The sequence below is a fragment of the Martes martes genome (genome assembly GCF_963455335.1).
Source record: "Martes martes genome assembly, chromosome: 16".
Lineage (NCBI taxonomy): Eukaryota > Metazoa > Chordata > Mammalia > Carnivora > Mustelidae > Martes > Martes martes.
Genome location: NC_137904.1, coordinates 53,005,455 through 53,028,489, shown reverse-complemented (window position 1 = coordinate 53,028,489; position 23,035 = coordinate 53,005,455). Strand labels below are relative to the sequence as shown.

The 23,035-nt window shown below is 39.5% G+C and overlaps 1 protein-coding gene and 1 pseudogene across 2 annotated transcripts in view; one reads left to right on the top strand and one right to left on the bottom strand.

The window, feature by feature from the left end:
- The window catches only part of CEP112 (centrosomal protein 112), a 416,538-nt gene that overhangs the window by 194,334 nt on the left and 199,169 nt on the right, over positions 1–23,035 (bottom strand). Inside the window, exon 20 of the mRNA XM_080825467.1 lies at positions 7,621–7,803. Coding sequence (XP_080681593.1) covers positions 7,621–7,803 — 183 coding nt within the window. The remainder of the gene's footprint in view (positions 1–7,620; positions 7,804–23,035) is intronic.
- Positions 15,420–15,862, top strand: LOC308357334 (ubiquitin-conjugating enzyme E2 N-like; annotated as a pseudogene). The gene has a single exon. The product of its transcript is annotated as a ubiquitin-conjugating enzyme E2 N-like (transcript).

Sequence of the window (23,035 nt, the reverse complement as noted above, 5' to 3'; positions counted from 1 at the left end):
TATTCACCTGTAATAAACCATTCCCAACAAACCATATCTCACCAGTACTAAATGGAAATCTCAAATTGATTTTTATAGAGACTGGGTAGGCCCATTGACTTAAGAGCTTCCCGGATACTTATTCTAGACATACCTTTTTATTTCAGCAATAATGTAAAAGTCAAAAGTAAACCCATCTCAAAATCATCTTCATTTTTCCATTCTACAAATTCTGAAATTTGTGGGAAGGAATTCTTTTCCAAATAAAATATTAAGAATTGCATCTCTTCAGAGTTTAATTGGTCTCAGAATAGAGATACAGCCATGGCTTGTGGCTTTGGAGAAAGTTTGAAACTACTGGCTAAATCTTGATTTGGATTTATATAGTCTGAGTTATGGGTATCAATATTTTAAATCTAGCAACATATTAACAATCCAAAATCAAAAATACAATGGAATTTACTGCCGAATAAATGAAATTCAGAGACAACATGAGGCACATGAGGGCAGAAGACTCATTACCATGAGTCCTAACTACACTGACTACTAGTTATGTAACCTTGGGCATTTTACCAATGCTTTCTGAAACTTTTCTCATCGATAAAATGGAATAAGATACATTCATTTCACCACCCAGGTAAGAAGGGCAAAACAGACCTTCCATATGGGTACTTTAATCCTTAGCAAGTGTTGGAAGGGTGGAATAAGACGAAGTGGTGTGAGAGACCTAGCAGAGAGCCTGGTACATGGGAAGCATGCAATAGTTATTTGTCGCTGCTGCTGCTGTTAAACACAAACAAGCATAAAAATTCAGCGTTGTTCTAAGAGGCGCTGCTTACTAAAACTGGAACTCACGCAGCATGGTTCAATTATGACTTTGCAGCAACGTCAAGTATGGCGAATCACTGAAAGAAATGCAAATTGCGATGAGAATCTCAGCGTGGGGAACAAAGAGTACCAGTGTCTCCCTCTCTCTCCTGCTAAGCAAAGATTCTCATATAACCCTGTGCCTTTTTTGTCAAGCCCAAGTCTCTCCAAAAATCTAAAATCTCTCTCAAAAGAGGCTGTGAGATAGAGAACGAGCACTGAATTAAGATTAAGAAGCCCTGGTTTGCTCGCTCTGTGACCTTGGGCAAGATAATGTCCTTGAACCAGAAGTTCTTTATCTGTGAACTGAAAATAATTGGATGTGGTCATATCTTTACTCAATCTGGCGCATTCCTGCAGGATGCTTAGACACCTGACATGGCCACAAGGTGCGTGTTCGGCACGACATCCTGGACCCACAGACTTGAGCTCCCTGGCCAGCTCCCCAGTTTTCACCACTGCAGAGTCATCACATTGTACCCCTATTTTAAATATCTCCAGCATTTAATTATTACCTCTTGAAGAACAACTTGAATATTTCTAAGAAATCTATTATATGTAATGAGAACAAAAGACAGATTTTTAAAGCAAGCATTCAGTTGACATGGAGGTGTTAATTCAAAGGGAATACTTCATGTTATGATTTGGAAGGTTTGTCTTTAAAAGGAATATTCTTATCTAGAAGTGGACCCACATGCCATGGAATGTGGTTTCCATGGTAACTGCCACATTTAAAAAATATGCACAGGACTAAAGATACACTGTATAAGACTTCTACAAATGGATCATTCTTAGAGAAATCGATTTCCTTGTCTCAGCCTGTTTTTGTTTTTTCAACTTCTTATAATTTTCTCCACAACGAGGACCAAGTTGAATTATTCATAATAGTTTAATTATAAGCATATATGCTATTTTGTGCTTATAAGATGAAAGCAACTACAGAATTTTAAAACCATAATGGAAAAAAGCTAGTGATCTACAAAAAATGTAAATGTTACTTGAAAGGTCATCTTCCTATCTTTTCTCCTAACTAAGCACCTAAGAAACAATATTTTTATACACAGAAATGTATATATAATATATAAATAAAACAAATTATTAAATTCATATGTAATACCATTAGACAAACCACCATTCGATACTAGCAAATGAGATCTTTTCGCATCGATACATCTGTGTCAAAAGATGAGAAGAACTTTGGCCCTATTTGGAAAATTCTGTATAACCTATGCTTTTGGTATCAGAGAAGCTATATTTCCCCATAGGCTTTTAAAAATAGCTTAGTTAAGAAAACCTCTGTTTACATTCTAAATGAATGCACTTAATTTTGACCTATCTTAAATGCAGCATTTAGATACTATAAAACGTCATCTAAGGAAAATACAATAAAAATTGTAATGTATGGTTTTACCACGAAGTCCACTGAAAAAGTCTTATTTTCTTTTTGCAGAGTAATGAAGTAAATTGTTAAAAACATCTTCCCACCAACTCTGATGTCTGACATTAAACATTATGTACATTGCAGCAAAAACCCACTTAATACTTAAAACACACTTAATTCCATTCCTCTTTCCGTCTAATACAAATAAGTTAGTGTGTGGGGGGGTAAGTATCCAAGTGTGGTATGTACACAGCTGGAACACCAGGCAACCACTGATGTGACTGTGTGTGTCACCAGGGACAAGAGGGGAACAAAAAGCAGGGTTACATTAAGAGCAACAGCCTCATGATGTGGGGGGAAAAATATTTACATAGTTTGGTTTTTCCAAGTGATCAGTCCAGTTCAACCCAAAGAAATAAAAATATTTACTACCTCAAAACCAAGTAAATGATATTAGTGAATACATATTGATGATGAAATACCAGTTTGGTTATGTAGATTGAAACCAAACTGTTTTATTACAGATACAAATATCCTACACTCCTGGACCAAATAACCACTTGTTTTTATTTCTTATAGTTTTCTATAATATACATTCAGAGGACAAGCGAATCAGGAGAGAGAGAGAGTAGCATTCTTGGAAATTAACAGTAGGGAGTTAACTCTTATACCAGCTCTAATCTCAGCCATGCTTCTAATTTGTACTTCCTCGAGACATTTTGTAAGGGTTTCAGGATCAACCATATAATGAAGTAGTAGAATTTGCTAGGCTCATGACTTAAAATATGCTTTCATTTGATTCATAATATGTACAACATTGGATCTCCTGAAGCAAATGTGTTTTTTGATACTGAAAATGATCGTATTTTCCATTAATTAAAATAAAATCTGGGCACATTAAAATAAAACCTGCTAATTACATTTTGTGAAAGTACTTAAAGAATCAAAGATGGCCCCACCAGATTTTATTTCCAATGTCTTAACATACAGAGATCATTGTCAGTTATGTTGGTCCGTGTCCTTTAGCCTAAGTCCTGTGTCATCTATTTCTCTCAGAACTGAGTACTAGAAAAAAAATGAAATAGTCCAATTTCTTTCATAGATAATTAGAATTACACGGTTCATCCTGTTTCCCTCTTTGCTGCGGCTTCTAGGTGAGCTGAGAGCTAAAACTTATACTTAACTAAGGCATTTTTTTAAAAGTATAGGTTTTCTGGTGGGGTTAATATTATTTATTGCTTCATGACTATTTTTAGTTATATTTAACCTGTTTAAGTGTGTGTTTATTACAAAATGCTGCCTAAAATCCTTTTTGAAAGTGGTTGGTGCATAAAGAAATTAAACTCAATGTCTTCAATGGAAAAATGCTCCCCTAAAAAAGCCCAAAGACCATGCACAGGTTTAGCAGAAATGTTCAGAACATACATATTGCTAAATTCGTCCATAAATAATCTTTGAAGAATGATAGCCAGTACTCAATCTGCTCAATTTTTACTTTGGGCCCAGATTACCAAATTCAGTAACAAATAAATAAAGTAATACATAAAGTAATGTGACTGAGATATAATTTTAAAAATTAAAACTGTCTTACCACAAATACCTTTTCTGGAAATTTTTTTTTAACTAGAAGAGAGAAAGAGGAGGATTTCTGAAAATCCTACATTTTAGAATTAGCGGCAGGGGAGCTTCTCACTGAGAATCCATATGGCAAAATCAAGATGATCTGTCTATTTATTAGGCAAAACTCATCCATATGAACATCACGATTCTCAGTTTAGGAAATCAAGAAAGACATCGAGATGCCAATGTTAGTCAAGATCCAATTTCCTACATACAAATTTTAAGTTTGATGTAGTTTTGGATTTTGCGATAACCTTCTCCAAGTCTGCTGTTTTAATCTGCCTTATTATACTGATGGTGGATCACAGAGGCTGCCGTGGCCACCCTGAGTCTTCCATGTATCTGTACCCAAGAGGTCACAGAAACAGCTGTCCTACGATGGTGACTGCACCTCTGGGGCAGACCACAAAGGTTCTCTACTGTGTGCATATACACCATTCACTCTGGCGACAAACATGAAAGATCAAGCGATCTCCAACTGATTCAGGGTCCTAAAAGGACAACTAAGAGGTCGAAGAATCTAAGTTCTGTTTTTCCTGTAATTCAAGGGAATAAACTGTAGAAAGTTTTTCACTACATTGCAATTCAAAAGCCAAATGACATGCAGAACCACCATGTTAGAAGAAGTTCTCCTAAGTTGGTCATTACAGAATGATAAATTTTCTTTGTATTATAAAACATGAGTAAATCAATCAAATCATCCTCCAAATTAATTTCAACAAAAGGTATCAGGCAAATGAGAAATATCTGACAATATGTCTTATTATCAGATATTTGATATATCAGATATATGTCAGATAAATGAGAAATATCTTCTAATATGTCTTATTATCTACTGATTTGGATGTTTTTTCTTAAATGCTTTGACCCTACGTAGACACAAGGCTGACCATGTTGTATGAGGGTGGTAAAATTTAGTGTGCATCTTAGCAAATATAAGGATCACAACATAAAATAGCCTACTTGACTGAAAATCAAATTATGACAAAGATATATGCATAGAATAATTAGCTAAATGCACCAAAAAAATGGGAGAAATAATTGTCTTTAGTTGCATTACTCTATCTTAGGATTTCTCTCTAAAACAGAAATTACCTGGATAACAACTAATCTATAATAATTACACAGCATATTCACCAAAAGGGAGTTCCTGTTTGATATATGATTCACCTTATGGTAGGGAACTATACTTTATAATAATGATTTTCTTATCGGTATACAATACATTAAATATTTGGAGGAACCCAAAAGTAGATTTTTAGTATATTGTCTGCATTCAACAATTTGATGGAGGAAAGAGTGGCAAGCAAAGCCACAGTATCCAAAATAGGTAGTTCACTGGTCCTCTCTTGGTTAAGTATTTCCAACAGTCCTTTTTACAAAATGGCCTCCATTTCTAAATGGGAGCGGTAGAACGTGAACTGAAAATCAAATCTCTCTGGATCTAAACTGAAAAATTATACAATCCAGTATTTAAGATCCATCACACACATACCAAGCCACAGAACAATGATTTGAAAAAAAAATTCTTCTATTTAAAAAAAATATATGTCCACTTAGTTTTCTTGAAATTCGTGAATGGAATTCAGGACTTCAAAGGTATTCTACGTTACATTACCTAAATCATAACCATGAAAAGATATATTTGGAAAATTAAGATCATACCTGAAGGAAACTTTGAATTAATATCCTCAATGAATAACCAAAATAAATACAAATAATTAGCATTTTGGTATACATGATAAGGTTTTTAAAAATATAATTTACTGGCAAATTTTTAAAAAAATACATTCTCTAAAAACAACCAAGTCTAGCTTACACAGAAAATCATTTTCATTCAGATCAAAAATGCATTTAGCTTTGGTTCACATTGCTTTACTAGCACTCGCAGGACAGCAATTCCAATTGTTCCAAGAAAGACACAAAATAGAAACACAATCCTACGCTACAGTATTTCAAGAGGTCGTATGGTCCTCATGCTGATTACTTCAATTAGAAGAAATTCAATTAAGGACCTTATTGTACTCTCCCTGTGGCTTAATTATATGTAATAATTCTAAAATTTCCCTTTTGTTATTGGATGAACCGCACCCTATATATGGCAGATACGACGCATGTAAAAATCACAAAGATTTCCTCTAAATTTGGCCTCCGCTACTGTCGGCTTTCCACAACAGCACCCAAATAGTAGGAAGTTATATAAATTAATGTCTTTTATTGTATCAAGTATTCGATTTTACTATGCAAATAGACCCTACACAGACTCAGAACCCAAATATTCTATCACAGAAGACAATGGTAAGGCTAAGCATCATCTTTGAAGGAGAATATAAATTTGAAAATATTCTTAGTAAATGATATGGCTAACAATCAGAAGATCAGCACGTATTTTATAAAGGCTCTAATGAGGTTGGTGGCAAAAATACAATACACGTTGATTTAGCAGGAAGCACCTGACTCTGCTGGTACCATGGCTACTACAACGACTACCTTTTCAGTTAGCAACCCCCCCCAAAAAAACACAGTGAAAATAGTTTTCCTATAAATGTATATTACTGACCAAAAAAAACCTGCCAAGTATACTCATAGTGCCCCAGTCATTCTCCGAAGGTGAAAGACAACTCAAGGTCAAATGAAAAATAACCAATAACTCCTATTCTTTGCCTTACCGCCTCCCGCCCTCCACCCAAGAAAGAAACACCTTATTTAATCAGTAGCATTATTATTGTTTAGATGATCATAAAATCGTTTAAACACATGTCATCACAAATAGAAGGCTTATTTCACTGTTTAAAAATTATATTATTTGGGAGACAGGATAACTAGGAAGAAGCTTATGTGTGGTATGAATAATATGGTTAAGATTTCAATGGGAAAAGAGGGATTTAGACCTTGTATATGATATGGTTTTATTAGAAAAGAAAATTATCTTTTTTTGTTATCAATTGCTCCCAAATTTTTCTTTAATAAAATTTCACAGCAATCTCAAGAGGATACACTAAAGGCCTTTGATTACATATACCCTAAAGAACGTATTTGTAGCACAAAGGTGCACACACCCAATAAGATTTTTTTTTTCATCTCAAATTTATAAAGATAATTTTCCATGCTGACAGTGCACATTTCATCCATAAGTTTGAAGAGTCAAATGCTACCACAGCTGGGGGTTATTCTGCCAAATGGCTTCCAACAGGGACTACAGAGATGGAGGCTAGGAGGCATGTGCATGCGCATGTAGGAATAAGCCACAGACCTGATGGGAAATAGCCCTTCTCTGGAGTCATTTTTATCAATTACCATCTGAGTGATCTAATCAAATATAGAGTCTAATGGGAAAAAAAAAAAAAGCAACACCAGGAAGGAAAAGCAAATATTAAAACAGCTGCTTGATTACCTACAGAGATTAAAACAAAAAGCAAGGAGTGAGGCTGATATATTTCATAGGGATTTGCTGAGGCTGAGGGGAGGGGTAAGGGGCAGATACCTTAAAAAAATCCATCATGAAAGGAACTGAGACAAGATTATAAAAAAGGGGCCAAGTTATAGCGCGCCATGGGATTTTTAATCTGGCTACCTGTGGTTTCTGTAGTTAAAGCCTTATTCATCCTCAAAACGGGGGGGTGGGGAGAAGAAAACAAAAAAAAAATCACATTTATATGTCAGTTTTGCAAATGATCAAACAGCGTGCACCAACAAGAATAAGAAGAAAACACTAAACGCTGATGACTTTTTAAAAATAGATACCCGTTTTATCAAATATTATTGATAATTACCTGTGAATCTCGTTTCTTGAACTCTTGAATTTGATTTTCGTGCTCCATATTGGCAGCGCGAAGCTGTTTTTCCAGGTTTTCAATTTCCCGTTCATGGTCTCGGACTAGGCTATCCTTCTCTGCGCTATGCTGCTGTGATAGGTGCGTCTTCTCCTGTTCATGCTCCAGCTTCAGCTCCACTATCTGATTGGACAATGAGGAGGACAGTTCATCAACAGAACATCCTTGTCGTCATGACAACTCATGGACAGCTTAATTTTTCTCTAATTTGTCCAAGTTGAAAATTTTATTTTTGCGTCATTATTACCTCACCCTTGAAATACTCTCATCTGTGGGGGGGATGGAGGGTGGGAGGGGTGGGGATTTTATCCAAACCTAATATTCAAGACAGTTGGGCATATTCAGGAAATCGTTCTGCAATCTGTTGGCATAAATGCCTGAACATTGAAAAAAATTGTGTTGAATGCTAGGTATTTCCTACCCAAGATTTCGGGTATTACTGATCAGCAATGGTTATAAATGGTTAATAGGCAGTACGCTTTGCTGTTTGCTTCAATATATACGTGTAAAAGCAGCAATTAAATCAGTCCGTTTTCTTTATGATTTTCAAATAAAAGCTCGAAGCTAAATACGCATCTGGATTATTGTATATACAGTTGTCTTTTTAAAAAATAAAATGATAAATTTCAAAGCTCTATTATCTCGTTGTCAGCTACGGTGGACCAACATAAACAGATGTTATGTGTTCCAGAAGGGCACCTGCTGTGCTGCAAGCTTGCGCCATGATTTCATAAAGAGCATTCTATTCTCAGGATCCTTTCCCAGTCCACTCCACACTGGAGACTGTGACCTTGGCCAGTCTTAGCCTCTCCCTGCTAGACTGAATGGCAGCCCGAGACCAAGGGCCTGGTTGCCGCAGCTTTGATACTAATCCTCCCAGACTGTGCACAATGGCACCCTACCTGGCCTGCAAACTATAGCCAGCCAGGCTGTCTTTGAAGCAGGTGATGAATAGGGGACTGCAGGAAGCCAGCTTCCCCAGTGAACTCCAGGCCACACAGCTGCTAAGAACAGTCACTTGGATTTTTCTTCAGTTTTGGTGGATTTCAGGGGAAAAAACTGCCGTTATCTAGAATATGTTGTGTTATTTTCGGCGTGAGAATCCATCTTCAAAAAAGCTAACAGTAGGAGCCTGCTCCAAATCGATCTTGTTTCTTGTTTCGTGCAATGAATCATCAGACTACCTTATCTTAAAGCGATAGCATTCATTTCTGCACGCGAGCATGCTACACTAAGTTTCAGAAATTATTTTGAGATTTGATATCCTCACCCTCTAACTGCAAAAACACAAATTGAATGTGCTTATAAACACGGGTTTTGACATTTTTCCTTATTGTGATTTTTCTTAGAGTGGAAAATGAACAGGAAATGTCTGACCACTTACAAATGTATTATACTATCGAGAAGAAAGGAAAGGATACCCACTTTTCATTACATACACTTACCAGAATAAAATAATGTATGAAGTAATAGAGAAACATTTATTTTGCATCTGAGAACAAAGACAACCTAGTGAATTTGTGTCTATTTCAAATTTAGGGATCTTTCTTCCCAATTATTCTACTGCTGGCAATATATAGAAAAAATAATATACACATCGTATATAATAATATACACGCTTCTCCTCACATAGCAAGTAGTTAAGTTTTCTTTATTTAAAATTAATGTGCATGCTTTACTCTGATTCACACAACTACAATGTTAATCCCAACAAAAGAGAGAATTGAAAATTGTATTGATATTACTGCATCATTTCAGGCATCTGAGTTTATGAATTATTGAGTTAGAATATTTTTAGTTCTTGGACACATTATTATTTCTACTCAGTGTTACACTACCAAGCATTATTATGATAAATTTATAAGTTTTAGTTAAAATCATTTAAGTATGTAGCACACTGTAAAGAAAAAGATGGAGGTAGAGAATACTACTGAGATCTGATTCTTAAAAGCCTCAGAAAAAATTGAGAGAATGGGTGTGATTTTAAAATTGATAGAAAATGAAATATTTTACATACTCTAGGAAAAAATAACCAGTTGACCCATAATCAAGGCAGAAGGATTACAGATTTCTTCCCCCAAGAAAGAACACATGACTGGAAGTCGCTATGAGATCGTTTGTAATGGTGCTGCCTCATTCTAGGATCTAAATAATGTACTTCCCAGGTAACTTCCTCTGAGTTATTCAAAGAGCTCTGGTAGACTGATCAATGACCCTTTCCATGCTCAGATTTCAGTTTATTCATTTTTAAAAATTAGGAACAAATTATTTAGAGATAGTGGAATTTTGAGCCTAAAGATAGATGTTCATAAATTATTAGTAGTTTGTCATTTTGTCAGGGCCCATTGCTCAGTGATGCTAGGTAATGAATGAATAAATCTCAGGGTTGCTGGAGCCTTTTAAAGTGAAATAGTTCAGGTTTGTCTGCTTGAATCCATACTACTTGGCCAAATTCTAGATGTTATAAGCCCTTTCTGGTCTTTGCCTAAGATTCCTCACTCTTAGCATCAACTGGCAGACAAGTTTCGTCCTAATACATGGTAGAGTCTAGAAGAAAAACCCTAATGGTCTAGAAACATCTTAATGACGAGATTCATAACCACAAAGGCCATCATCAAAGTGGATCTGTGTTTAAATTCAAGATTGTACTCGTCGTTAGCCCCTTCCATGTAAGTAAATATTAAAAGAGTTTTTTTGACTTTTCCAGTTCAGTCACTTATTTATTTTTATTTTTTAAAAGATTTTATTTATTTATTTGAGAGAGAGAGAGAGCGAGCATGAGCAGTGGGAGTGGAAAAGGAGAAGCAGACTCCCAGCTGAGCAGGAAGCCCAATGACGGCTTGATCCCGGGACCCTGGGATCATGACCCGAGCCGAAGGCAGATGCTTAACCCACTGAGCCCCCCAGGTGCCCCTCAGTTCAGTCCTTTACTTATAGGCATATCTCAGTGGTAACAATGAAGTGGGATATCTTCTTTATCCTGGACTACTAGATACTTTTGGTTGGCCAACAATAATGTCTAATGGAATCAGTGGTGATCAGGAGGTTGTAAATCATGGAAAATGTGGAGGATGCAGAAATATACAGCATCCTCAAGGATGAATGTTCAGTGGTCAATGAGATCTCTGTGTTAAGGTGATATCTCCTACCGGGGAGGATAGGATGCACATCACCAAGGAACCTGCTTAAGTAAGGCCAGCTGAAGAGCTCCCTGTAATACAGGAGGGAAAACACTAAGTTCCCTAATCCAAAAGCAATGGGCTCTGTGCCGGGTAACTACACTAGCTATGTATATCCCTTCAGCATGTATTAAAGCAGACTGGCATGTCTTCTGAGGGAATGAAGTGAGTAGCCCTCAAGGGCGAGCATCTGGTACAACCTGGTAGTCCCCTGAAATGCTGAGCTTGATGGCTTGATGGTTGGGGTTTGGATGAGAAAATGGTTTTACTGCCTAGAAACTATTAGTTTGAAACTGTTATTTTTGTAGGTCAAAACAGGAGACGGTACTTTATCCACTATGCTACCCCCACACTACACACGAAGTTCAAGAGTGAAATTCTGAAGTTCTGAAATCCCTGAAAGTGCAGCCCTCCATCACAGACTAAATCATTTTGCAACCAGATGATGATGTCCTCGTTCTAACTGAGACTTGATGTAAGTATCCAAAAGCAGAAGTACATTATAGGCTCTGAGAAAGACCAAGATGGAACCACTAGATAGCCAGGTCTCTGGGGGTCCTGGAATATATATTTTTAAGCCCTGGTAACTGTTTTAGAGTGAAATCAGTGCTAGCAAATGTGGCCCGAACACCTTTTAATAATCTCATAAAGAAAAAGACAAAGGAGATGGAATAAGTCATTACTTCTCAGTATATAACCCACAGAAGACCAATACATCTCAATAACATACCTCAAAGTCGGAAGTTCCAAACCAGAAACATAAATTATGTAAGTGATAGAATGGGCCCAACACATTTTTAGATACAAAAATACTAACGAAAATAACCTTACCTATAATGAAATTACAAATCTATATTCTACAAGCCTTGCTAGAAGAATGGATTAAAACTATAGGAATTAGAAAAAGAGGCCCTCCCTGTGCTCTGGCTGGGAAAGGAAGAAGGGAAAGGAGTCTCCAGTTAGGAGCCCTGGGGATAGATGTGTCTTACAACTGAATGGTAGCTGCTCTAATTCCAAGTGAACAGTAGTATGAAAACCGAAGAGTGTGGAGAGATGTAAAGGCTACCTAGGCAATACGGTGTCAATCTTAATTCAGAAGCTTCCCCACAACACCCTGACAGTCACTCAGCTGCTGCTGGAATGCTTTTAGCACTAAGCGAACAAATGGCTTCCAAGGCAACGCATGCCTCACGGTGAACACACCTGACACTGGAACTTCTAAGTGAAGACAGGTGAAAAGTTGTCAGAAGAACAAAACAAATGTTAAAAACAGAACATTCACTGGCAGCAACCCAAGGAAAGAGGGCTAGCACGTTGGCCATCCATGTCAAATGGTGGTCGTCAAGGAAAGAAAGCAAGTTTCTGACCTGGTGAGACACACTACTCTGTCCCTCAGCAGTAATGCGGAGAGGGTGAGGAGGGTAACTGCATGAGGACGAATGGCTGCTGGGAAGAGACGGGTAATACTGAGAAAGTGAAAAATTATGGCTGGTTCTGATGCAGCATAGGCTTCAAAGCTCCCATTCAAAAAGAAAAAACTCCCTCCAATACAGACAGAAAATCCTGGGGAGAACATGAGTAAAATGTTAAAGGGCCTAGCAGATACAGATTTCTCTAACAAGAGTTGCTCACAGCCCCAACTAAGTTCTTCCCCTTGTCCTTATCCTAATCTCAAGATGTAGAAAGTGCTCGAACTACAACTCAGAGGAAGACAGGCTGAAAATAAGGGCAGAAAAGGAGTCAGAGAGAACTCACGCATATTATACCAAAATGAATAGTCGATTTGGACAGTGCTGCTCACTTAATGCCCAAGTGAGGTGGAAGGAAAAATGTCTGGACAGCTATAAAAATATTACATCAAACAAAAAACAAACTTTTTTTTTTTTTTTAAAGAGGTAGGGTTGGGGGGGAGCAGGAAGAAAGGAAGGCAGGCCCACCATCTTGAGGGGAGAAAATACACCTTCAAAATCAGGAACAAGTGGAGTTGACAGGGAGCCCTAGTAAGACCATGAGGGCAATGGAAGAAGAACCCAAAGATGAGAAAATAAAACAACAGAATTAACCAAGAACCAAAAATAACCTGATCACAAAGTTAATTCTAAATTACAAATGGCAATCAACTGAATAAACATGGCTGAAAATCAAATCACTGGCATGGACAAGGGATCCGAGATAATGAAACAGACAGAGAAGATGATGTAGAGAGGAAACAGCAAAAGAAAACCCACATACACACAGATGTATCAGAAATTTTCCCTATAATGAATGAAGAGCTAAGTGTGTATATCAATATAGCACACTGTATACCAACAAAAGCTGTTCTTGAGGAAAATAACAGCTCAAGAATACTATAACAAAATTCAAAACTATTGAACCCAAACCATTCTTGAAAAAACAACAACAAAAACATGAGGATGAAATTCAGGCAACCAAGAGAAGACTAGAGGAGCTGTGTTATGGGCAATGTTCTGTGCCAAAACACAGTGGAACACCACGTACAAAGTTTTAGGGAAATGTGGGTCACCAGAGTGTGTTACGCCCAGCCCAAAACAGGGAAACACACAGTGATTCTCAAGCATGCAAAAATGCAATGAATACAACAATGATATGTTCTTCTTGGAAAAAATGATTTAGTGATGAAATCTCAGCATTCAACAGATGAATCAAAATAAAGGTATCCACTATGGGGAAGTTGTACTAAAAGTCCTGGTGGTAAGCATATAAATGATTTAAATAAAAAGCTAACTCCATGTAATTATGATAATCATGGTTACAGAAGAGAATACAAATGATACAACCCTCCACAATGTATAAAATAACACTATAATTGACAAAATAGAGTGGAAGGAGTGGGTGGAAGAGGTTTAAGCACGTTAATTTTATTTATTTTTTTATTATAGTGAGTAAACTAATGCTCTCAAAATTGAGCCATAAAATTCAAAATGATTCTAACATCAATGCATTTTTTTAAGAGAGTACACACACACACACACACACACACAAGTGGAGGTGTGGAGGGTTGGGGAAGGGAGAGATAGAATCCCAAGCAGGCTCCACTCTCTGTGTGAACCCAATGTGAGACTTGATCTCACCACCCTCCGATCACAACCTGAGCTGAAATCAAGAGTCGGTCACTTAACCAACTAAGCCACCCAGGTGCCCCAAACCTCAATGTATTTTTAATCGTTATCTCTTACTGTTCTTTGAAACCACCTCTCATCAGGCAAAGGAACATTTTTCTAAACTTCAGAAATTCCTTGTTTTCCTTTTTCTTTACTTCATCTAATTTTTTTTTTTAAGATTTTATTTATTTGACAGAGATCACAAGTAGGCAGAGAGGCAGGCAGAGAGAGAGAGGAAGGGAAACAGGCTCCCTGCTGAGCAGAGAGCCCAATGTGGGGCTCGATCCCAGGACCCCAAGATCATGACCTGAGCAGAAGGCAGAGGCTTTAACCCACTGAGCCACCCAGGCGCCCCTTCATCTAATTTCACATAAAATCATTTTAATAAAAGTAAGAAACACAGCATAGTCTCATTTTTTAAAAAATATTTTTGTTTCTATATCTACATTCCCTTCTACTTATCTATGTCTCAGAAATATCAGGAATTATACTCATATCTGATTCACAGTAGTCACCGCCAGAAGATAAGAATTTGGTAGAATTTCTGCTCTCTCCATTGTGTGCAGTACCACATTGGATGGCATTTACTTGGTATTTTAAGAGCCCTTATCAAGGAACACGGTGTCCCTTCAAACACATGGGCTCTGGGTCTGTGAACTGTGAACTTAGATCTAGAAACTTAATGAAGGACCATGATTTTCCACGCAAGTGGAGAATTGTCTAAAGTTCCCTTGCCCAGTCTTGACTTCTTCTTAATGTTGTACAAGTAGTACTCTCATTGGTCTCTGTCTCTCCTATCCCTCAACAACATGCTCTATTCACTCTCATCAAAGATCCCTGCAGGCAAAACACCTTAACTCCCTAGCCCTGGGGCCCATTACAGTAGTCACTTCTGCCTTCCGACATTTGAGTGCCTCACCTGGTGTCTGCCATTTTGGAACCCTACCATCCTACCGGAAGTGGGCAGCCCAGTTCCACAGCAGCATCTCCTACTCTTGGTGCCAGCGTATGGAGGAAGCCACCACGTAGCTGCTCAGTGGTATCAGGGCTCCCACCATCAGGGCATTCGTCAACACCTCAGTGAAAGCAGTGTCTTCTGGTCCCTCCCACGGGGTAGGTTATCTGGTCTAAAGTAATAAAATCATTCTAATATTCTTATTTTCCTGAGGTTGTTTTTTTTTTTTTTTTAAATCTCTTCCTTAATACTATGTGATGGCAGTTCTGGCATGTCCTCCCTGGTTCAATTTGAGTGGAGTAGTAAGAAAGACCCCTGCCTAGTAAAAGCATCAGCTATTGTAAGTGTGCTATCTTTTTTAAAAAGAGAGATGAAGGTCAGTTCAAATACCCTGAGCAATTATATGTATTGGGTAATAGTTCAAGGGGTACTTTCCTTTAAAGAGGGAGCCACTGACCAGAGGCCGCCTAAGGATCTGACAAGATGGCCAGGCTGTCCCGCAGGATTATCAAGGAAACCCAGCGCTTGCTGGCAGAACCAGTTCCTGGCATTAAAGCAGAACCAGGTGAGATTAACACCCATTATTTTTGTGTGGTCAGTGCTGGGCCCCAGGATTCCCCCTTTGAGGGAGTTTGAACTATTCCTACCAGAAGAATACCCAAAGGCAGCCCCTAACGTACATTTCACGACCAAAATTTATCATCCTAATGTAGACAAGTTGGGAAGAGTGCGTTCAGATATTTTGAAAGGTAAGTGGTCCCCAACACTGCAGATCTGCACAGGTCTGCTATGGATCCGGGCTTTGTTAAGTGCTCCAATCCAGATGATCCATTAGCAAATGATGGAGCAGAGCAGTAGGAGAACAAGCCCCAAGCATAGAAACAGCTAGAGCATGGACTAGGCTATATGCCATAAATAAAATTTAAAATCGATCTGATCATCAAGTGTGCATCATTTGTCCTCTTCTGCCAAGACTTCTTTCTTTTTGGTTTGCGTTTAATTAACATAGTCTTAGAAACATTACACAATAAAAGCCCAGACATCTTCAGTCCTTTGGTGATTAAATGCACATTGGCAAATCTATGTCTTGTCCTGATTCACTGTTGTAAAGCATGAGCAGAGGCTAGAAGTACCATCTGGATTGTTGTGAAACCTTTAAAAGCAGTGGCCCTTCTCTGCTTTTATTCATTTTCCCTATCCTGATTTAAGTGTAAAGCACTGTGAATGAAGGTAGTTGTCAGGGTTAGCTGCAGGGATGTGGGTGTTTTTCTTTATTACTTTTTTTTGAGGGGGAGAAGTTTTACTTTAATTTTGTGGGCTCCTTTCCCCCTTTTTATGGTGATCTAATTGCACTGGTTAAAAGCAGCTAACCAGTTCTTTCGAATATGCTCTCTAGCCATGTCTAACTTTATTTAGATGCTGTAGTTGGTCAGGCTTGATTGTTTGAACCAAAATGGGAACATTAAACAAACATCACAGCCCTCACTAATAACATTGTGACTTTGTTGTCAAATGTAGAATCTTTCCTTCAAGAAAAAGCTTGTGACCATTTTGTATGGCTTTCTGGAAATTTCTGTAAATCTTATGTTTTAGTAAAATATTTTTTGTTATTTCAAAAAAATTTTTTAAAATAAAGAGTGAGCCATTAAAAACAACAAAACAAAACAAGGAGTTTTCGGGAATCAGAGTATATGTGTCACGGTGAGCACTGAGTAATGTGTAGAACAGCCAGATCACGACACGGCACACCTGAAACTAACATGCTGCATGTCAACCCACCGGAATCCAAATAAAAACTTAAAAAAAAAATGATAAACCTAAGGACATACATAAATCTGCTCTGAGCTTTTGGAGTCAGAGTAAAAATTAAGCACAAGTCAGCACAGAAAATGCACAGTACAGTCTGACTAGGCATGGCCCCTATCCCCCGCAAATAGCAAAAAGTCATCAGAGTGTCAAGAGCAGGAGAAGAATTTGTCATTAGTGGGTGGCCGTGTGGCTCCAGGACTAGATGATATCCACTACAACAAGAAAACCCATCTATGAAATCTCTTGGTCAACAGTTCAGTTTAGTTATGCAAGTTTTCTTTTTTAGAACACAATACAGCAGAGCTAACTGCTATCCGAGACGGAACAAGGACCGGCCAGCATATAGAGCTGGTTCTCCTTTTCCTCTCCAGTGACCCTTCGACAGCCAGGGACACGTGGCTGCTGAGGCTCCGGAAGCTCAGGAGGCACAAGGGGTGAAGCCGGAAGTACAGCAGCGGTCACGGACAAATGCCAATGCCGGGAAGGCCGTGGGGGTGGGAAGCTAGTCACTTCTCTGCAGTCTCCTTCAACGCTTTAAAACAGTCACCCGGCACCCGCAGGGCGTGAGTGGCAATAATAACCCTAAGCTTTATTCGTTTTTGAAAAATTAGCTACTATTTTCTGTGCGTTTATCTGCCAGATCTCAATGAAAACCCAGGATTTGTTCAGGTAGTCAAATCCTTCAAGCTTTTTCCTCGTCATTTAATGATGGTCAATTCAAGCTGTTCAACTTGAGAAAATTCATTAACTAAGAATTCACCCTCTTAGATAGAGTTCAGCATTTTGGGGGAAAACATGTCTTCACTGTACATTTTAGTTTTAATTTATTTCACCTTCTATCTGTTCCTCTAAAACACATTCAGTTTTCTTGACCTGGCACATCAGTGCTGCTAAATGATAGGAAATACAAAAATCACCAGTTTCCCGGCTAGTATGGAACTTAGAAAGACAAGCAGATCAACCAAGCTACAAACTCCTCCAAAATATGGCCTATCCCTTTACTTTCTTTTTACTTTCCGCACATCACCTACTCCAAGGCTCCATGATCATTTATCATTTTGAATGGAACAGGTAGCATTCAGGAACAGTCGAACAGAAGCAGTCAGAGGGGAACTACTTCAACTTCCTTGTCATCAACTGACGTGTCTACCTGCCTAGTCTCTGCCTTTCCTGTGACTCGAGTGGGTGGCTGTCCTCGTTATCACCTCAGCCCTGTCCTCTGCACCACGCCACCCCCTCTTGCCAAATCAAGCCCTTGCTCCCACAATCATCGCACCGCTGCCTATACGATCGCCATTTTCTTCTCTGGATCATGTTCATCGACAAACAAACATTTGTACTTACCTCATTTTCTAAGAACTTTCCATTGGCCCTACACACCCCTCAAACTTCCACCTCATTTTTCTGCTCCCCTTTCTTTCAAAATTCCTCAAACGGGATGTCCGTATCCCGTTCTCAGTCCACACAGGCTTTTGTTCCCACATTCCACTGAAACTGGCCTTGACAAGGTGGCGAGAGGCCTTCTTGCCAAATCCAATGGTCAGTTCTCAGTCCCCATCTAACTTCCCCTGTTGGCAGCCCCTGAAACAACTGGCTGCTCACTTCTTCCTTCGGAAAACACTTGCTGCGCATGACTTATGGGAAACCAGACCTTCTCAGTTTCCCTGCTCCCTCACTGGCTACTCCTTCCCAGTCTCTTGTTTTTCCTCCATCTCCTCCCCATCTCTAAGCACCATAGTGATCCTGGGCTGAGTGCTGGGACTTCCTTTCTCTTCTCTCTCTACTCATGGTTCCATGTCTGTCACCACCATTCACCTGATTGTTCAGCCGGAAAACTGATGAGTTCCGCTTGGGTTCCCTCTTCCCCCTCACACTTCATTTCACATCCATTAACAAGTCCTTCCTGCCAAATACATCCCAATCTGACCACGTGCCATTACCCCGAACACAGCCCTCAGGTCCAAGTCATGGTAATCTCTCAACAGATGCCTGCTATCTCTCCTAGCTAGCCCTCTGACCCCACATCCCTGACAACGCTCCACACACCAGCTAGAGAAATCTTTTTTTTTTTTTTTAAGATTTTTATTTATTTATTTGACAGACAGAGATCACAACCAGGCAGAAAGGCAGGCAGAGAGAGAGGGGGAAGCGGGCTCCCCGCTGAGCAGAGAGCCTGATTTGGGGCTCGATCCCAGGACCCTGGGATCATGACCTGAGCCGAAGGCAGAGGCTTTAATCCACTGAGCCACCCAGGCACCCTAGAGAAATTTTTTTGAAACTCAGACCAGTTTTTGCTCAAATGCTCCAAGGGCTTTCTGTCACACTCAGAAGAAAACCTAAACTTTCCACCACAGTCCATAGAACTTGATATAAGCTGCCCACAGCTTAACCTTGACTCCTAACACTCTCTCCCTAGCTCACTCCATTCCAGTCACATACCAATCCATTCTCTCTGCACAAAATATTCTTTCCTTACTGCAAGTTTTATATAGTTTCCTCCTTCCCTTCATGAAGGTTTTAATTTGAGTATTACTTCTTCAGAGCCTTTCACAGGCCACATCTAAAATAACACCTTATGTGAAACAACAGCCCTATATAAAATTGCCCTTCACTCTGAACACCTTATCCTTACATAGCAATTATCATTACCTTACCTTACTTTTGGGGGAGGAGGGAGAGAGAGAGGTATCGCTGTTGTCTCCTCTACCATATGAGCAGAGACGCTATTTTGTTCACACCACATCCTAAGCACTGGAACAATGGTTAGCACAAAGTAGGTGCTCAATAAACATGTGTTAACTAACGAATGATTGGAAAGACACTGCTTCTATTGCAGACTTCTGAGGTATCTAGGGAATGGGAATCATCAATTAGCCATATCACTATCTAGGAAATCTTTTTGTTTTTGTTTTTTTTTTTTTGTAGTTTTTACTTTACTTTCTTTTCTTTTTTTAAGAGAGAGAACACATGAGCAGGGCTGGGGGAGGTGGGGGCAGGTCCCGAAGGGGAGGGAGAGAAATAATCTTAAGCAGGCTCCACACCCAGCACAGAGCCCAACGTGGGGCTTGATCTCACAACCCTGAGATCATGACCTGAGCTGAAATCCAGAGACAGATGCTTAAGTGATTGAGCCACCCAGGTGCCCCATAAGAAACATCTTTAAAATGAAGTATCCCTAAAACACAACATATATACTTCATACCACAGTGTTTGAAAAGAACTATGTTCATCTTTGCCCTCTTAATTCCCACTCCATATAAAAGTGCCATTTGTTTTAACCTAGATGAGAAAAGTTACAAACAAACAACTAGGAAGAGGAGGCCTGCTTTAAGTATACCCATGTTTTTAGACCATGTTACCTAAAAAATTGAGGTAACTGAAATATTTACAGGGGAAAACTGGGAATTGCATGCTCTTTGCTAATTAAATATCTCAGCTGATCCTAAAACTTCCCAATTACTTATCTTGCATAATTTGTTTCATCTTTACCCTGTCTTTGCTACCAAAATACTTTGAAATTTCAAGTAAGAGTAGCGTGTAAGCAGCTGGTCCCTTCAGTGTTTTTTATGATCATTAACAATAAGTATTTATTCTTTCCCGAGAATTTGACCACTTGTTTATCTGTTGAACTACATTTCCCTTTAAAGGCTTTGTAGTGAAAAGAGAAGATATAAAATAGAAGACTAAAGAATGATACGATGGGATTGCCAAAAAAATCTCCATGGTTCAGGAAATCCTAGCATGCCTGGTTTGTTGTTTGTTTCCAGCTTGAATGAGGTTTGTGCAGACAATTAGAATTGTCTTTTTGTTCCAATGGGTTATACAGGAAAGAAACAGGAAATCTTGATGAAAGCTTGGGCTTTACAGGATATTTGTGTGAGTGTTTAGCCCATGCGTTTGATGTTTTTCTCTCCACATCTGCTCACTTTATGCCTGCATTCTGGCAAAAATATTTTAAAATACCACTTTGCTTTTTTCACTTCGTTTCAGTTCCTGGCATGATGCTTCCTATATGGGAGGGGGCTCAGAAATGAAAACCGAATAAGGAAACTGAGACCCCAAAAGCCCAAGTCATTCATTTCCTCTGGACAGCAATTCCCTCATTATCAAATGGGAGGATGAGGCCAGATAAGTGCCTCTAAACTTTTCCACCAAAGTACCCCCAGCAGCAATGAAAACAAATAGCACCCCTCTGGGCGATCTGAGGGCATAGCCCGAAGCAGGCTCCTCAAGCTGGAGGTTTCTTTGAAATGTCCTATTTCATCTCAAAAATTCATGAGAACTGTACATTTTTCAAAACAGGAAAGTCTCTGTTTGTTTTAATATGATTGTTACCTCAGTAGTAAAACTGCTTCGCTTTCCCACAAAATAACCAAGTGACTCCAACCTTCCAGGAAGCCTGTATGCGGCCTCACACACCCCCTGGCCCTGGCTGACCATCCCAGGATCCCCCACCCCGGGCTGAGTGGAGACAGGGGCCTGGGTGACAGGAGTCTACATCCCCTTCCCGTGTATTTCACATTTTTTAGAAAAGTCAGACGGAGTAAGAGAGACATTGTCACACTTGCACAAAATGGCAGCTGAGAAGGGAGGCAGAAGCCCTGAAGGACATCCAGCTAGACAGGTACGTAAGTAGACGGGTCAGCGGGGGGGCCAGAGATCTCTCCATCTGTTGCAAGATACACACACGGGCTGAGTGTCTCATCAGGCAAAAGAACAGACAATCACAGAACACTGGTTTCAAACGGGACCTCAGCGGTAGGCCAGCCCCTCCAATGCATAGCGTCCCCCTACAACACTCCCAAGGGCTACTTCAAACTTAACTTTCTCCCAAGATAAACCGATGCACATTTGAATGGTGTTTTAGGAAAGAAAGACTTTGAAATGACTCAAAATATGCCTCCCAGTATTATCTACACAGGGGTTCCATTTCTGCCTCCAGGAAGGGCAAGGGGAGTCCATTTAGAGTGGAGGTTAGGAGCATGGCTGGGGACCAGGGTCTGATTCTGTCACCTGTTAAGGCTGTGGGAACTTGGTCAGGTCCCTTAAGAGGAGGTGCTTCAGTTCCTACATCTAGAAGATGGCGATAAGACATAACGGTCTCGGGGCACCTGGGTGGCTCAGTGGATTGGGCCTCTGCCTTCAGCTCAGGTCATGATCTCAGGGTCCTGGGATCGAGCCCCACATCGGGCTCTCTGCTCAGCGGGGAGCCTGCTTCCCCCTCTCTCTGCCTACTTGTGATCTCTCTCTCTGTCAAATAAATAAATAAAATCTTATTAAAAAAAAAAAAAGACATAATGATCTCTGCCTCACAAGACTGCTGTGTGGAGGGGGGTGGCTGAACTCATACACGTACCCAGAAAGCAGTACGTGGCCCCAAGCTGGTCCTTCTAACTGCTGGCTACTGGGATATTCCCACATAGACTGATCCTACTATTTCCTGGATGGCAGACCTTGAATTTAAGAACAAATAGATATGCTATTCTCCTTAGTCTTGTTTTCTCTTGGCCAAATTCCTTTAAATATTTTCTCTGACCGAGTTCCAAGTCTTTCTATATTCTGGAGACTTTCATTTGAACACGGCTTTGCCAGTGTCCTGCTTAAAAGTGGTGACCAGAATGGACATATTCCTTATGTGACCTGATACGGAAACAGTGCACTGGGCCCATTAAGCCATCATCCCAGGCGTGTTTTTCTGTCTGCCTCGCTGTTTCCATCCTTTATACTCCTCACCCACCCAACCCTGCCTTGTGTTTTTTCCCCAGTAATTTTTTAAATCTAAGCATAGGATCTTATGTTCAGTTCCAATAAATTTAATCATCTTAATTTCAGCTGTTTAAAGCTTCAGAGTACTGGTTTTCATGCCTTACTTGCTAACCGCTCCTCTGAGCTCTAGGGAAGCAGGGACATTTAGGTCTGTCTCATCATCCAGTGATGGACACACTGAGAAATCTCACTTCAAGTTGATAATTGGTCATTCAGAGATGGCCCTTTGAGCCATCACTTAGCCACATAAAATGCACCAATACCTCAACCATGTCTTCCCACATCGCCTTCATGAAGGACCTTACCAGATGGCTCAGTGAAGTCCAGTGCTACTGCCTTATCTACCAGCCTGAACCCCCATTCAAAGAAGGAAATGAGCTTAGTTTAATCGGCTTCATTTTTAGTGAACTTGTGCTGGCTTGTAGGGACCACAGCTATACGCCTATCATTTCTCATGCTAAACTTTCACAGTAAAAATCTTAACAATTTGGAGTGGTCTGGGGGAATACTGTTCCAGTGAATAA